Below are 15541 nucleotides of genomic sequence, written 5' to 3' on the forward strand. Positions count from 1 at the left end.
AAGACCTTTCTACTGTCTACTTTCTACTGAATGTGTAACTGGAGAATCTCAGCGTTGCATAATGATCCTGGGATGCTCTTGCAGGGGGCTCTAGCCATACTTTTGAAATGGTGACTCTGATAATTTACTGTCTAACATCTGTGTTTGCTTGTCTGTTCAACTGAATGTTGTCAACAAATGCTTCCTTTTAATTTGCAGACAGAGGACCCTGCTATGGAGCGACCCTACACATTTAAAGACTTCCTGTTGCGGCCAAGAAGGTCTGTTTTTTGCTGTTATTTTACCATTAATGAGGTTAGATAGATCACAAAAAGTGACTTTTGAGTAGATTTGTTCTTGTTTTTTATGAATTTGCAAGTTGGAGAAGACAGGCAGTGACAGATTATTCATCTTAAAGCATGGACTGACCATTTCAGTGGTAGCAGCAGGACCGTGCCACTGTCAGTCAAATGCTAAGGGGGAATACCATCAGGGAATATAAGGCTGTTTGGAAACTCACCTACATTTCAAGCATTTTAAGCAGATACTTTCCTTCCAGCCACAAATCCAGGGTGAAGGGTTTCTTGCGTCTGAAGATGGCTTATTTGCCCAAACAAGGAGGGCATGAGGAGGAGGCTGGGGAGATGAGGGAGGAGGCTGAGGTAAGATCTCAGACACTATTGTTGTTAAGATGGTTGAAACTGCTGACTTTTCATTACCTAAGGCATTCTTCTGCCTTTTCCAGTCTTTTCCATAAAACCTGAAGCCAGATTAGATTCCAGTTTTATTTGTGTCTTCCACACAATACTAACCAACCTCGAAGCTGAACGATGAAAGTAAATGCCTCACTTTGGACCAATAGAAATGTCAGAACAGTCTTTACTAGGAGTGAGTGGAGAAAGGACAGCTCTTCTTTTTCTTCTTTTCTGTGAACTTGGAAAGCTTCTTGCTGCCAGAGTCTGGTAAAAGTCTTTTCCAGGTCAGGGTCTGGAAAAACCATTTAGAGTGTGGTCTGCTATTTGCAGAAATAGAGGCTTTGCTTCTTTTACTTTAATATGTGCTCTTGCATGTGTATCTGTGGCTTATGCATTTAAAGATGCAGTTAATCCTCTCGCAGTGAAAAAGCACAATCAAAAGCACTGACTTTGTTGTGGTTTACTTCAAGTAACCTATCCTTCAAGAAAGTTGCCTTTGTCATCACGTGTTGCCTTTTAGATTGTGGTCACAGATATTCCAGCCTGATGGTAGCTCATCAGACGACAACACCAATAAATGTCAACAAAAAAATGTCAAACCACAACACAGCAGTAAGAAAAATGTCACCAGCCACATCTTCAGTATAATTCCATACTTGAATCTCCTCTTAAATTTGATCTATGGCTAATATTTATGTGTCATCAAAGCATTTCACTGGAACCATCTGCAACCATAGCATCGTTTGACTGAGCTACCAGTGAGTTAGTCGTACAACACTGTGGACTCTTTCTTCCAGGGTTGGGATGAGTCTGCAGACTCAGGCTCCCAGCGACCTCAGCAGCTGCTGCCCCCTTTGCCTGCAGGCTGGGAGGAAAAGGTGGACAACCTGGGACGCACGTACTATGTCAACCACAACAATCGCTCTACACAGTGGAAACGACCTTCCAACATGTACCTATGATGTTTTATCCTTTTCTAAATGTTTTAGTTTAGTACAAAGCTTAAACACAGTTTTTGTTCTTCTATTATTTAAAGCTTTTTGTCTGTAGTTATTGGCTGCATTTTGACTTCCGTTAACATCGCCTCTTTAAGGGATGTGATCTCTGAGATTGAAAGTGACAATCAGCAGCGGCAAATCAATCAGGAAGCCCACCGTGTTTTCCGTGCGAGGCGCCATATCAGTGAAGACCTAGAGAATGAGCACCTGGAGCCCAGGGACATGGACAATGTGAGAGAGAAAACAACTCAGACACGCACTAGCTTATGCACACTTCGCCACAGCTGTCCCAAGTGATAAGGCCACCAAAGCATGCTTGTGTCTCCTTGTTTTTCCCTGTAGTCCTGGGAGCTCATCACAGAAGAGGATCCCAATGACAGCTTGGCCCAGTCTCTGCCTGGTCCCTCCTCCATTGTGACACCGCAGCACCCGTCAACACCTGTCACACAGGAGTTCTCTGAAGATTTAAATTTGAGGCTGTCAATCACTCCCGATACCAATGGTGAACTGCCAGGGCCCAGCTCCGCTCTGGTGAGAGTCGAACACTGTAATTTTCTGCTCTCAAAACCTGCATTTCTCCAGAAAAATTGCTTGATGGTGAAATGTTGGCAGTCGGACTGATTTGCTGCCTGGTACTTTTTTGTTGTATGTCATAATTTTTGGTTTTTATTTCTCCCTGCTTACTTTGAACAGAGCCAGCTGTCAAACAGACTCCGTTCTTCAAGTATGACAGATGGCGTCAGTGATCAAGCCCAGGCTCCTCCTCTTATGGTACATATATTGCAGCCCTTGAGTTTCCCCCTATTTATCTCATTTCGCTTTGTTTCTTCCCTTTCTTTGTAACCTATACAGGTTGATGTGTCACGTACCTCCTCTCTGTTGATATTCCTGAGTTCTCTGGGCGCACCACACGTTCATCACTTTTTTTTAGCCTGTCTTGCATGTCAAAACTGCACTTCCATGCCAGGCAGAACGTGGCTTTCTTATCACCTTTTCTTCCCTCTCTCCTCAAATTTGACCTCTTTCCTCTGCTTACTAAACTTTTTGTCTCTAAATGATAACCACACTTCTTCCACTCTCCCTACTGCTTTTTAGTGATTTCACCTGCCATTACATTTGGTGTATTGTACAGATTTTGACGCTACAGATATCAGAGTGACCGTTCCAGTAGGAGCCCTCGATAAGGATTAAATACTAAGGAAAGCACCTCAGAAGTTCGAACGTTCCCCACAGAGTCCTGAGTCAAGAATCAGTGGAGATTCAGCTGACCGATATGTCACATGATCTGAGTCAAATATTTGTTGCACAGCTGAGTCGTAGCACTGAGCTTTGGCGTTATCAAGCCAAGTAAAATTACAGGTCTTTCTCTTGAATTGTAACTTTCTCAGGACTAGATTACAGTGGAACATGAATTTTGTCCAGGAAAAGCAACTTTTGAAATACTTTCGGACCCATTTAAGGTAAAATGAATTCCTTGAATGCAGGTGATTTAGTGGTGTTTGATAATGGTCAACAAAAAGTTTGCCTTGCTGCTGATCCATTGAGCTGTATGGACATTTCCACCACAGTTTCTCTAAAAGAAACGCATTTTCATTCACAAATACATTCCATCATTTAAGTTTTCGGTGTTTCGTGATTAATATTAAGATGGTGTGAATGCAACGCAACTCGTCCGGCAGATTTTTTTAAAATTTATTTCACTTCCACCAGCTGTGTTACCTGTGGGTCTCCACTGTGAAAAATGTTTCCACAAGTAAGTTGAGTTTTAATCGTGGCTGCTTTGCATTTGTCAGGCGAAACGGTGGGACAAAAGGTGTCATTGTTGGCAAGAACTCATTTAACCTTATAGCTTAACATGAATATGGTAATTTATTTGAAAATATGTATATTTGCCTTAAAGGTTAGATATATGATCTTTAGAATGTTAAGAGAGAGTCGAGTATATTTTTGCTGTGTTAATTTATAGTTGTCTAAAGGCTTGCTTACCAGAGAACAAAGTAATTTCTCTCTGTGTGTTTTGTAATCTGAGCTTCGCTGGTTTATGTTGTTGCAGTTGGGGCGGCTGCATGTGCACGTTAGTGCATGTGAGTTCCTGCAACAGAGCGAGCAAAACTTCTGAATATTTTCCTCCACTTGATAAAATGTCTTTCGCAGCTAAAAACCTAAAAATAGAGAAAAGATAGATACGATCTCAGTTGAATATGGTTAGGATTTCCTTAGATTGTGAGTCTAATGAGATGCTGCAAGGCTCCAAGTCGGGTTTCAGTTTTGGTTCCGTTTGTTTTCGTCCGAGAGTCTGCAGCTCTATTGTGATCTGATATTGCAGTTGTAACTAAATGCAGATCTCAGGTTGTGTGTCCACATGTACTCTTAATGGCATTTCCAGTAGAAATAACAGTTGAGGTCATCCGTTATTGGTGTTATAAGGCAGTTTTCTGTTGGTTGCAGCAGTTGAGGGGCTTTTCACATTGCTAACTGTTTCCAGGTTATGCAACACACCCCAGAACATCCTGGTGAAATTGATGCTCTCATCTTACGTGCTTCACTTCCTCTGGATTTTTGGGATAGAGCTATTCTTGAATGACTTTTCCTGATCCATTTCTTGATGGTGAATTCTGCTATTGAAACACTTTTTTTGTTTGTCAACGCTGCAAGTCCGTGAACATCTTTGCTTTAATATCCTTTGAGCACAACTGCTTTCTTTCACTTGTGATTTCATACCTGGGCATAATCAAAGAAGCTGCATTGGCTTGTGATTGAATATAGTCTTTGGGGAAAAGAATGCGTCCCTCTTCCAACAGACAAGTGCAAGCCTGAATAGCAGCTGTGATCCAGAGTTCTTATGATATCTCTTTTTTTTTTTTTCCATGATCTTAAAGTAGATTTACTTTCTATTTTTCTACCCAAATGTAACCAACAGCACAGATTCGTGTGAGTCCTCTGTCTTTAAAGTTCACAGCCACTGCACTTTCCCTGCCTTGCCCTTAATGAAAAGAATCTCCTCTCTTTCATCCACTCCTCTTTTCCTTTGAGAATGAATTCCCCGTCTTTGTCCACAGACTTTTTTCCTCACTCAACCCTCACGGCAGCTCAAATACTTGCCTCTTCTCTTCCTCTCTGGCTATGAAAACATTACATACTGTGAACTAAAGACCATGTTCCCCTGTTGTCTACCACCAGCAGAGTTCCCAGACCAGAAGAACAAGAGCTCAAACAGTCTCAGGTGGTGAGGAGTCTATGGTAATATCTCAGTTTATGTTGAGTATAAATCCTATCAATCATAAACGTCTCATTTCCCTCAATGTAGGATTTGTCTTCTGACTAGTTTTGTGAGCAACCTTCATTAAAAGCTGAACTCGTTTTGAAAAGTACACAAAGGCTGTCAGTCTTTTTATTTGTTTTGCATATTTTTGTGACACATAATGTGAAATATTGCAACACACCATCTTTCTAAAATGGACATCAATGTTTACTTATAGCACATGCGCTGTCTTTTCTGGCAGGTGATTGATTTGTTCTGTAAAGTGATCAGGGCCATTTAAAAGAGCGGAATAACTTCTCTCTTCTTTAGTTCCCCTGTTGCTCGTGTTACAATGCGCTGACGTGCCAGCTTAGAGCAGCATTTGTTTGTGGTGTCCTTCTACGCGTGGACATTTGTGTTGTTGTGTGATCACGGACTGTCAACCTTGTTTTTACGAGAAACGAGTAAAGACGAAGCCCATGTCAACAGCCCGCGTTGACAGTGTGAAAAATGAAGATGTGTTCAGCACGTTCCCTGTGTTCCGTCTTTGCACAGTCGCACCTAAAGTAGCAGCAGTTTTTTTGTTGTGATCGTTTGCTTAACAGTTTTGGTAATGTTTGTGCTTCCAGTGGTTAATGCTTCACTTAGCAAAAAGTAATGATCTACTCCTTTTCCCCATGTGGAGTTTTGGTACTCGTCTGTAAAGGTTGACACCTCCTCTTCCATTAGTTCTAAAGCTTATTTCGTCATGTGTTGTCCTTGAATTGTGCTTCAATAATTGAAACCAAACTCTATTGTTTTGCTTCTAGGTGATAGCAAAAGCTTTTAAACTTGATTAGACTGAAAGCAACAATTTGTGCCAACTTGTCTCTTTCCCAGCAGCATCCTTTAAGTATATTAAAAGATTCCCTCCACGAGTCTTTTAGCATATTAGCCTTTACTGATTAGTTGTCTTTACTTTGCTTTCTCTCCACACTTGGCCAGTCTCCCTCGGCAGCTGCTTACACCTTGACCACCCCTGGCTTGCCCCCTGGATGGGAGGAGAGGAAGGATGCCAAGGGAAGAACTTATTACGTCAACCATAACAACCGCACCACTACTTGGACTAGGCCAATTGTGCAGGTACAGCAGGTCTGAGGGTTGGCTGTCAGGCTGGCTCTGTGCATGGGACTGGACGTTATCTTGGTTCCTGTCGTGGCGTTGGCCTGTGTGTCGGGACTCTTATCCCCTCTTATTCCCTCCTGTGTTTCTCCTCTGTGTAGCCATGGAGAAGTATGGAAAGAGACGCAGCTTTGAAACCTCAAAGTCTCTTTTTCTGTCTTTCCTTCTGTTTAGTTTCCTGACCTGTCCAGCCTAATTGTATGTCTTCCTTCTCTTGTCCAGCATTTCGATTGATATTATTATGACGTGCATCTCTGTGCTGGTCACACCTTTCTAAACCTTGGCATGGATCTGTAACCACCACTCTTTCTTCCCTTTACCTGCTTCGACCCTGTTTTTCCACTTGTCTCCCCCTGTCTTTCTGTCTGCAAAAGAGGCAGCTCCACGTACATATAGCTCAGAGCGAGGCTTCTATATTGGGACTGAGTTTACACTTGATGCTCACGTCTCTCTTCTTTGAAATTCACCTTTTCATGAACACTGTGTTACACCAGCTGTGTTATACCTGTTCATCATCACATTTCCTTCTCATGCTCTGATTGTCATGTTTTTTATTACTCTTAAACAGAGGGATACTATTATGTAATGCTTTTTTTTGGGCACATATTGTGCATATAACCCACTGTAAATGTGGGTTAAACCATTTTACCTGCTATTTGTGCAAGGCTTGAAAGTTACAGAGTAGTTTTAACTTATGTCAAATCTTTCTCCCTGTTTTCTATCTGACACATAAGCCTTTTCACAAATGATTGTTTTTTTTAAGAGACATAAAGGATTCCTCTTTTCACGGGCCTAAATTACCCTTGCTTCTGAGGTTTTAGGAACTCATTTCCTGAGAGAAAATCAAGCATCCAGACCAATTAATACGGCGCAGATTAGCATCTCTGTCAGAATGGCTCAGCTGAGACGAAGCTTTATTTTCGCACACCACATCACTTGCTTAATTCCCGCCCCACTTAACCTCAAAAGTGCTGTTTTCCCTGACAGCTGACTGAAGACGGAGCCAGCACTTCAGCGGCAGCATCAGGAGGATCCCCGGCCCCTGCCTCCACCCCTTCCTCCTCTTCCAATGCCTCCAGCAACCACCTCCATGAGCCCCAAGTTCGACGACCTCGTAGCCTCAGCTCCCCTACTGTCACCCTTTCCGCCCCCTTGGAGGTGAGAATTAGACTCCCGAATCATCCCATTCATCTTACCCTTTTCTCATTTTCACCGCCTGCAGACTACATGTTTCTGTCCCCTTCCTCCTCTAGTCTTTACCCTCCTGTATTGACTTTTCACGACATCCTTGATGACCAAACTAAGTTCTTCGCATCAGTCATTTTTCAGTCACGTAATTTGACTTAAACATTGTGTTTGTAAATGCTTCCATTTTGGATAAATCTGTCTTGATGCAGCTTTTCTCTCCTCCTGTCCTTGCCCATCATACAGAGGTGTAAATTTTACCATGTAAATAATCTTTTCTTCCCAGCTGCTATCTTGCTCTCTCCACTGATTATGATTTTGTTTCTTAATGCTGTTCCTTCTTTATTCTCCAGGGTTACTGACGGATCATTGCATTGTCACACAGTGATGAATGCTCAGTGGTTTTAATGTTGCGGCTGATCTGTGTGTGTAGGTTTGCACCAATACATGAGCGCTCTGGGCTAACTTGAGTACTTGGATGGATTAATGGAAGTTTTTGATTGGTCTATCACTGTTTTTGAACAACCTGAATACACGGTAGAGGTGTTTGTTGAATAATTACTTATGTCACGTCCTGGTCATGCGTATATAGCATTATCTCTTACTCACCGGTTAATAATCAGACAGCACGGGTGGTTAAAGTGTGAGCCACATGAATCTCCAGGTAAACTATTGAAATTTCACCTTGTTATTTCAACCTTTTTGAGGCTTTTAAAATGTGCATAGAAACTTTGGGGACATAAGTTCCTGTTATTGCAGCTCTAAGCAGTTAGCGTTTGTAAAACTTTTGATAGTTTGGCTCCGTTATGGACCCCATCTTAAACTTTACATTGTGTTCTGTTGCCTTAGATATACCACAAGCTTAACTAATTAAGACCAACACATTGTTTCTAAAAATGAACGGTCTCTTCTTGACCTTCCACAGCTTTAATGGCTCCACTCGGTGGTGAAGATCCTTTGCCACCACCGAGGGAACAGACCTGAAGGGGGTTTAATTAAAGTGTGTTGGAGTATGTGTGTATTAATAAGGCATTGTGAAAGGAAGAGGAAATGAAAAATTCACAGTGGAATGATGTAATTACAGCAGCCAGCGGAGGTGGGAAGTCAGGATGATTAAAGCAATCTTTATTCCTGTAAAAAAAGAGATCAGTCTGTGATAACGGGTGCTGAAAAAATAATGTGATGCAGTAACGCTTTTAGTGAGGACGACTTAGATTTGATCAAACTCAAATTAGAAGTTGTTAAGATGCGGGTCAATGGCAGTTTTCTGATAAATAAATGATTTCTGCCTTTATTATGTTGTGACTGATTTGTATTTCTGCCTTGACCAAAGTATCAAATAGTTTTAAAGCACGTCATTTTTTAATTCTCAGTTTGTTTCTTGGACTTTTACATTATCTGGGAAATCAAGAGGGAGTGGGAAATTAAACTCCAGGAAGGTTATCAAGAAAAAAAAAAATCAGAATCACCTTCGACATCTCTTAATATTTTTTTCCATCAGGTTACAACTGGCTTCTTTCTTCTTTACATGTGGCTCAGAAAGGACATTTCCCAGATATAACAATGTAGAGAGAGGTGATAATGTGCTTCATCTTAGTATTCATTGGTTTAGGTGACATTTTTATTTTTTTACTCTGGAGATGAAGGAAACTCTTGGAATATTAGGGTCTATCTTTGCATTTTGTCTGCTGCTTTCAAAATATTACCAATGATTTTTGATTGCTGACCTGTCAGTCATCCACATCTTCTGTAAACATGAGTCCTCGACCCTCTCATGTTGAGTTGACTGGTATTATATGACAACTTTTTTCCTCCCCCTGTTCTCAGGGTGCCAACAACATCCAGGTGCGGAGGGCTGTGAAAGACACTCTCTCCAATCCGCAGTCTCCCCAGCTGTCCCCTTACAGCTCCCCCAAATCCCAGCACAAGACACAGCAGAGCTTCCTGCCTCCAGGCTGGGAGATGAGAATAGCCCCAAATGGACGGCCTTTTTTCATAGACCACAACAGCAGAGCCACCACCTGGGTGAGCGAACACACTGTGGTAACGGGCTGATGGTTGAATTTAGCTTTAAGGATAGATTTTGTAGGGATATAATGAATAAAAACTTGAACAAACTGCCTTTGTATGTGATTATGGAAACTAGTTTGACAATTCTGAGATATCTAATGACAAAAGTTAGTTCAGTGGGTAGTGTTGTTGTTTTTTTTTTCTAGAATCTTCTAGTGACATCTGGTGGTGTAAAAGTCAAGTTCTCATTCACTTCTTTATTAACATTTATTATAATATCCACAGGCAAAATCATCTTTGGGTTGTGTTGTATTTCATTCTTAAACTGGAGATAAACATGTCACTCTATCTATTCGCTTTCTTTTCCTCCCTTTTTGGATACTGATAAACAGGAGGACCCCAGGTTGAAATATCCAGTCCATATGAGGAATAAGAACTCGATGGAGCCCGGTGACCTCGGCCCTCTTCCTGTAAGTACAGACACAGATGGATGTAATCGTGTTGACCCCTACAGCACACTCATAACAGCCTCAGTAACTGCTTAGGTTTGCTTAAGTATTTTAGTTGTTTTAGCTACAATCTCAATGAGAAACTGTAATTTTTCACTTCGATGCACTGCCAGTGATTCGGGGCGAAAGAGCCGACATGATCATGTGATCCGACTGAAGCATAGCTTTTCTTTTTTAAGACCTGTTATGAAATAAGAGGTCTGAGGGGGAAAAATAGAGCTGGCAGGGAGAGTCGTGGGGCTGTGATGAAACCTAACTGAAAACTTGAGCCCGATGTACGGTTTCATGCTAAATTAATTTAGAGCCTATTGCGTAACTGTGAATCTGACTCCATAGCAACGCTGTAGGCTAATATATGCCTCCCAACAAATGTAGCTGCGAGTCTCACAACTGGCATAATGCATTCCCCAAAGATGTTGCTTCTGTGAAACAGCACTGTAAAATGTGATTGTACCTGGCTTGTTCACAGTGACCAATATTCTGCTCATGCGGCTTTATGTCGTTTTCAAAGCTCTCCTGATCTGTGTTTGGACCTCAGTAGCTCAGTGGTTGCTCATTCTCCCCTGATCTCTTTCTTCTTTTCTGTGTTCCACTATTTTTGATAGAAGACGGTTTTTAAACATTTATTCCTACTCGGGCTACCCTCGTACTCGTAGGACTGAAGTTGAATCCAAAAAGTCAACGACGGCATAGAAACCCCGCTGCAGCTGTGTTTTGATGGTGCAATTGTAAATGCCCACACTGCATAGGTCTCATGGGTAGTCTCCAGGTTAGGTTTGCATATTGTCTTCAAGCAGAAGCATTGATTCAAACTTTGTATCATCTGCTTGGCAAAGTTACAGGCCAAACAAATAGGCCTTACCTTACCCGAGCTTGATGTTTGATTATCAAAACTTGCTTGGTTTTTGCATCTCACAGGCTTGTGTGGTGAGTGCATGTGTGTGTGTTCTTTTTCTCTCTCCTCATTTCTCTTTTCTCTTCATTCTGACGGATCTTATGTACGCTACTTCTTCTACACCTGGCCTTGTCTGTTTGGCAGAACGTACCAGAGGAGGTTGGTTTGTGCCTCCCTCCCTCTGCCTGCCTTCTTATCTGTCTGATCTAGTCTGGTCTGGTCAAATGCCTGCAGACAGCCTTGCGTCTTCCTTTTTTTTCCCCCCTCGCTCTTTCTATCTGTTCTCTTTCTTTCTCATGACCAGCATGGATGGATTGTACCTTCCCCTCCTACCAGTTTTTTACCCCACTTCCTCTCTCTGTGAGCGTCTTCCCTGCACCACCACCTCCCCTTATGGCGACGACTGATATTTTAGAGCTCGCTCACCATTCTCCTGAGATCCCTCAGACTGCTTCATGTCTGTGAACCTGCATCAGCGTCTCAGGCACATTTGGACCAGTGTGTAAAGTGGAACAAGGCGAGATGCTCCAGGCATTTGTTAGAGTGAGAAAGGAGGACTTACTGAGGAAATGGGCCTAATTAAGGGTAGATGGCGAGTGAAAGAAGGAGGGAGGTTTCAAAAGAAGCAAAAGGAACCATAAATATATGTCAGAGGAAGGAACTGGCTGTACGCTGCATGTGTTATCAGCTTTTCAGTCTGGTCTTCACTCATGCAGCAGCAGCATTGTTAGAAAAACTCATACGATTGTGACACTCTGTTCCTTTCTCCACCCTTTTACACTCAATCCATGGTCAATTTCCCCATTGCTTGATTGCTGGTGCCGTATGAGTGTGTGTGTGTGGCCCGTGACACTGTACTGAGTGGTCAGTGGTGGTGTACTGGTTTGAACCAGGGGTGGTGATTAACGTTTATGTTGTGGTCGTACCCCTTGCCTTGCTGATGTGTCGGACTTGACTCAAATAGGACCGTGAATCCTTTCATTTCCTTTGTGGTGTTTTGATTGAGCTTGTCCTGCCTGAGGTCCTGGGATGTCAGTGTTTTTCGACCGCTCAGATGGTCGGTCAAGTTCAATTGAACGAATGTTAAAAAGGAAAAAATAAATGGATGGATTTGATTTTCTATTTGAGCATGCCCTTTTAAAGTGTGCAGTCTGTTTTGCTCACGCTTCTCCTCATTTGCTTCTCTTTCAGCCTGGATGGGAGGAAAGGGTTCACACGGACGGACGCACCTTTTACATTGACCACAGTAAGACGGCTCTCTGTCTCTTCTATGCTCATATTTAGTCACGCGTGTGTTCCTTATCTGTCTTTTGCCTCCGCGTCATCCAAGGTAATAGTGTGTTGCAGCTGGAGCGTAGCCCCAGATTTTTTCGGAGTCAAGGACAGCAAAGCTCTTCATCCGTTACTTCATCTGTTACAAGTGTCATTAAATCACTTGAGTTTTATTTCTATGTCATGACGTCACACGATGAGACTTTCAAAATAGTCGTTGAGTGACTTTTGTCCAACTTAATGAGTGTGAAAAGAGACAAACATATTGATTACTATCTGTGTATTTTATTCAGACACTAAGACAACGCAGTGGGAGGACCCTCGTCTTCAAAGTCCAGCAATCACAGGACCCGTGAGTCGCTTCCCCTCAATGTCTCTTAAAGTGTCTCTACATGCAGTGCTGTAGTTTTTATCTGACACACACTGTTATCAGCCTCAGTGCAGCTTTACACAGCAGAGAAATCGCTTTGTCACTTAGCATGCTCACACCTTTGTGCCATTGTGTGTAACTCTTCAGATGCTGTTCTCCTTCACTGCTAACAAGAAGCTTCTAGATTAACCTTTCTGACTGCTAAAAACTCATTTTTTACACATTTCTTTTGCAGTAAATCACAATCAGGGTGCAGTTTTTAACAATCTCTTTGCTGCTGTGTGTCACCACCTGTGCAGGCTGTTCCTTACTCGAGAGAGTTCAAGCAGAAATACGACTACTTCAGGAAAAAGTTAAAGAAACCGGTAAGCAGTGATTTATGCTCGCGCAGCTTTTTTTTATAATGACTCTCAAGCTAAATATAGTCCAAATCTCAACCTCCCCTAGCAAGAAGCTGATGAAATGTGCCTTCTGTATACATAATTTGTATTTATTGCAGCCATTTCACATTCTCTGTTGCAGCATGTCTTGTAGAAAGTGGATGAATGTTTTTTTTTGAGCTGTTGGTTTTACTGCCGGTATTTAATCTTGGTTGAATAATAACAAAAGTAATTCAGGTGAGATTCATGTGCCTAGTTTTTGGCTGAGACATAACACTCGGTCCTGTGTTTGAGTTGTCTTATTTCACTGCCTCGACTTGCTTTTCTTTTAGAAAATCTGAAAAGCATTAAGGCTTTGTTTAATGATGGGAATGTTTTTGTGAAGTTTGACAGGAACAATCATTTTTCTGGAGTCGGTAGCTTTTGTATCTTATTTTCCAGCTAACCTCAATGGACCAGTATTTAATGGAGTTTAGGTTTTTTATTTGTAACAAAGCAGCAGTTACAAATTCTTCTTTGCAAATTATTTCAGGCTGACATCCCCAACCGATTTGAGATGAAGCTACATCGGAATAACATCTTTGAAGAGTCCTACCGCCGAATCATGTCCGTAAAGAGGCCAGATGCCTTGAAGGCACGACTATGGATTGAGTTTGAATCAGAGAAAGGATTGGACTACGGTGGTGTGGCCAGAGAGTGGTTCTTCCTCTTATCGAAGGAGATGTTTAATCCCTACTATGGCCTGTTTGAGTACTCTGCCACGTAAGTCTCTGCTTATTTGTTTGTGTCTGATTGCTTTAGATTTATAGGACAGAGATTTAATCCCTGGACTTTTAACAGGATATGACACAGCACACAGGACAAAGTGTTACTGAAAAGTCAAAGCGGTAAAAGGGACGTGTGTTTTGATGGAAACATCCTTCTCTGTTCATGCATTTGATTGGCTTTGTTGACAAGCTGTAGTAAGAAGCATTTTTTGCTGGGTTGTGTCCCCATGAGACTTGTAAATATTTCCTTTCACTTTGATTAACTTTTCCTCTGATTCAAACAGCCATCCTGAAACAAACATTTCCCACATACACGATAATGAAAGTGTCATTTGCTTTGTTCCTTTTCTTGGACACAGCTCGCTCGTGCTATTGAAAAACAAAGGTTGAAAAATGAGGAATTAATTCATTAAAACTTCTTTCCTTTTTTGATTAAAACCGTTCACAGGTGCTTTTTTTATTACATTTTTTCATATACTTTTAACATCCTCACGAAGCCGCAGGTAAATGAAAAAGCTAATGATGATTCGCAATCACCTAGAAGTTTTGTGCTTGTACTTACGTGTTTATTTTCCCCCCATTGGGTGCAGCAGAAAAAGATGAACACAAAAAAAATCTTACACATAGCTTTGCTTTTTTGTAAAGTCAGCCAAAACTCGGTTGGTTGTGCACACTGTTGGTTGTCTGGTCAGGACCCAGAGAGTTGACTTGGTCAGAGGAGACGTTACGCTGACCTTCTGTAACCAAAGAGAGAAGAAGACAGTGATAAATAACCACAGGTCATTGGTGCATTTCGGCGGTCTGCGGATGACTGAACAAACTGGAAATTAATGTCTGCTTCTCTGTGTCTTTCCAGGGACAACTACACTCTCCAAATCAATCCCAACTCTGGCCTGTGTAATGAGGACCACCTCTCCTATTTCAAGTTCATCGGGCGTGTGGCGGGGATGGCCGTGTATCATGGAAAACTGCTGGATGGTGAGCTACTCAAAGCTGGAGGCTGTCTTTGATATTGTTGAAGTCCAAAAAATGCCTTTTCCTGTTTAGTGTCATGCATGTAAAGATCACTGAGGTTTTCCAAGCTTTTTTTCTATACACATGCCGTTACATTTGAGTGTTTTCTTCCTTTTTCCAGGTTTTTTCATTCGACCGTTCTACAAGATGATGCTGGGGAAACAGATTTCTCTTAAGGACATGGAATCTGTGGTACGGTGTCGCTCCTGCTCATTTATTTAACCGATTTTGGGGAAGAAAAGAAAAAGTACATTTCAGAGCCTCGAGTTTGGCTCGTTGAAATGGATGTGTTGATGTCTACCCTGATTGCAGTTAACACAAAGCAGATGATTAATCATTTGCTTGGAATGACAAAGCCAAGAATTAAGCCATTGTTAAGGGTTTTTTTTGTGTGTGTGTGTGTGTGTGTCTGTTCCTGCAGGACAGTGAATACTACAACTCTCTTAAGTGGATTCTGGAGAATGATCCCACTGAGCTTGACCTCCGGTTTTGTATTGATGAGGACAACTTTGGACAGGTGTGCAGGCCTCAGATCACTCCTTTTGCTTTTGTAATTTGAGGAGAGTCGGGGGGCCTTCAACCTAAATGTTTTTTTCCCTCCCTCAGACGTACCAGGTAGATCTGAAGCCCAGCGGCTCAGACATGGTGGTCACCAATGAGAACAAGCAGGAATACATAGAGTAAGATTTTTATTTTTTTTCTGAATATTTTTAGTGTGTTTAAGCAAAAACACTCCAGAAGGTTTTCTTGTCCCCCCCCCCTAACAAATCTCATTAATCTGCCCTCAGCCTGGTCATACAGTGGAGGTTTGTCAACCGGGTCCAGAAGCAAATGAACGCCTTCTTGGAGGTATTTATGTGCTGTACTAATAGTTACCACTGGGTGGCAGTGTAGCTATATATTTTGCGTTTGTATAACAGATAAATGCCTGTTTCTAAACTGAACCGCAGCTTGTTGAGCTTGTTTTTGAAAGCTTATTAACATGTTTAATTGAACTGTTTTCTCTTCATGTTGCTTGAGTTGTTATTTAATGACGATTATGGTTGAAATAACTGATTTTGTTTC

The 15541-nt window shown here is 41.8% G+C and overlaps 1 protein-coding gene across 6 annotated transcripts in view; it reads left to right on the top strand.

The window, feature by feature from the left end:
- Nucleotides 1–15541, top strand: part of nedd4l (NEDD4 like E3 ubiquitin protein ligase) — a 42457-nt gene that overhangs the window by 20846 nt on the left and 6070 nt on the right. For 3 of the 6 annotated variants that reach the window (XM_072372623.1, XM_072372624.1, XM_072372620.1), the window contains 20 exons: nucleotides 199–260; nucleotides 539–641; nucleotides 1472–1626; nucleotides 1768–1903; nucleotides 2015–2203; nucleotides 2366–2443; nucleotides 4853–4912; nucleotides 5898–6035; nucleotides 7062–7232; nucleotides 9087–9284; nucleotides 9662–9739; nucleotides 11865–11919; nucleotides 12239–12297; nucleotides 12615–12680; nucleotides 13228–13457; nucleotides 14319–14440; nucleotides 14598–14668; nucleotides 14898–14993; nucleotides 15083–15156; nucleotides 15265–15325. In XM_072372623.1, the coding sequence (XP_072228724.1) occupies nucleotides 199–260; nucleotides 539–641; nucleotides 1472–1626; nucleotides 1768–1903; nucleotides 2015–2203; nucleotides 2366–2443; nucleotides 4853–4912; nucleotides 5898–6035; nucleotides 7062–7232; nucleotides 9087–9284; nucleotides 9662–9739; nucleotides 11865–11919; nucleotides 12239–12297; nucleotides 12615–12680; nucleotides 13228–13457; nucleotides 14319–14440; nucleotides 14598–14668; nucleotides 14898–14993; nucleotides 15083–15156; nucleotides 15265–15325 (2202 nt within the window). The remainder of the gene's footprint in view (nucleotides 1–198; nucleotides 261–538; nucleotides 642–1471; nucleotides 1627–1767; nucleotides 1904–2014; nucleotides 2204–2365; nucleotides 2444–4852; nucleotides 4913–5897; nucleotides 6036–7061; nucleotides 7233–9086; nucleotides 9285–9661; nucleotides 9740–11864; nucleotides 11920–12238; nucleotides 12298–12614; nucleotides 12681–13227; nucleotides 13458–14318; nucleotides 14441–14597; nucleotides 14669–14897; nucleotides 14994–15082; nucleotides 15157–15264; nucleotides 15326–15541) is intronic. The other 3 variants (XM_072372625.1, XM_072372621.1, XM_072372622.1) reach the window with 2 other exon arrangements.

The sequence above is a fragment of the Leuresthes tenuis genome, unplaced genomic scaffold (assembly GCF_036924035.1).
Source record: "Leuresthes tenuis unplaced genomic scaffold, fLeuTen1.0.hap1 SCAF_19, whole genome shotgun sequence".
NCBI lineage: Eukaryota > Metazoa > Chordata > Actinopteri > Atheriniformes > Atherinopsidae > Leuresthes > Leuresthes tenuis.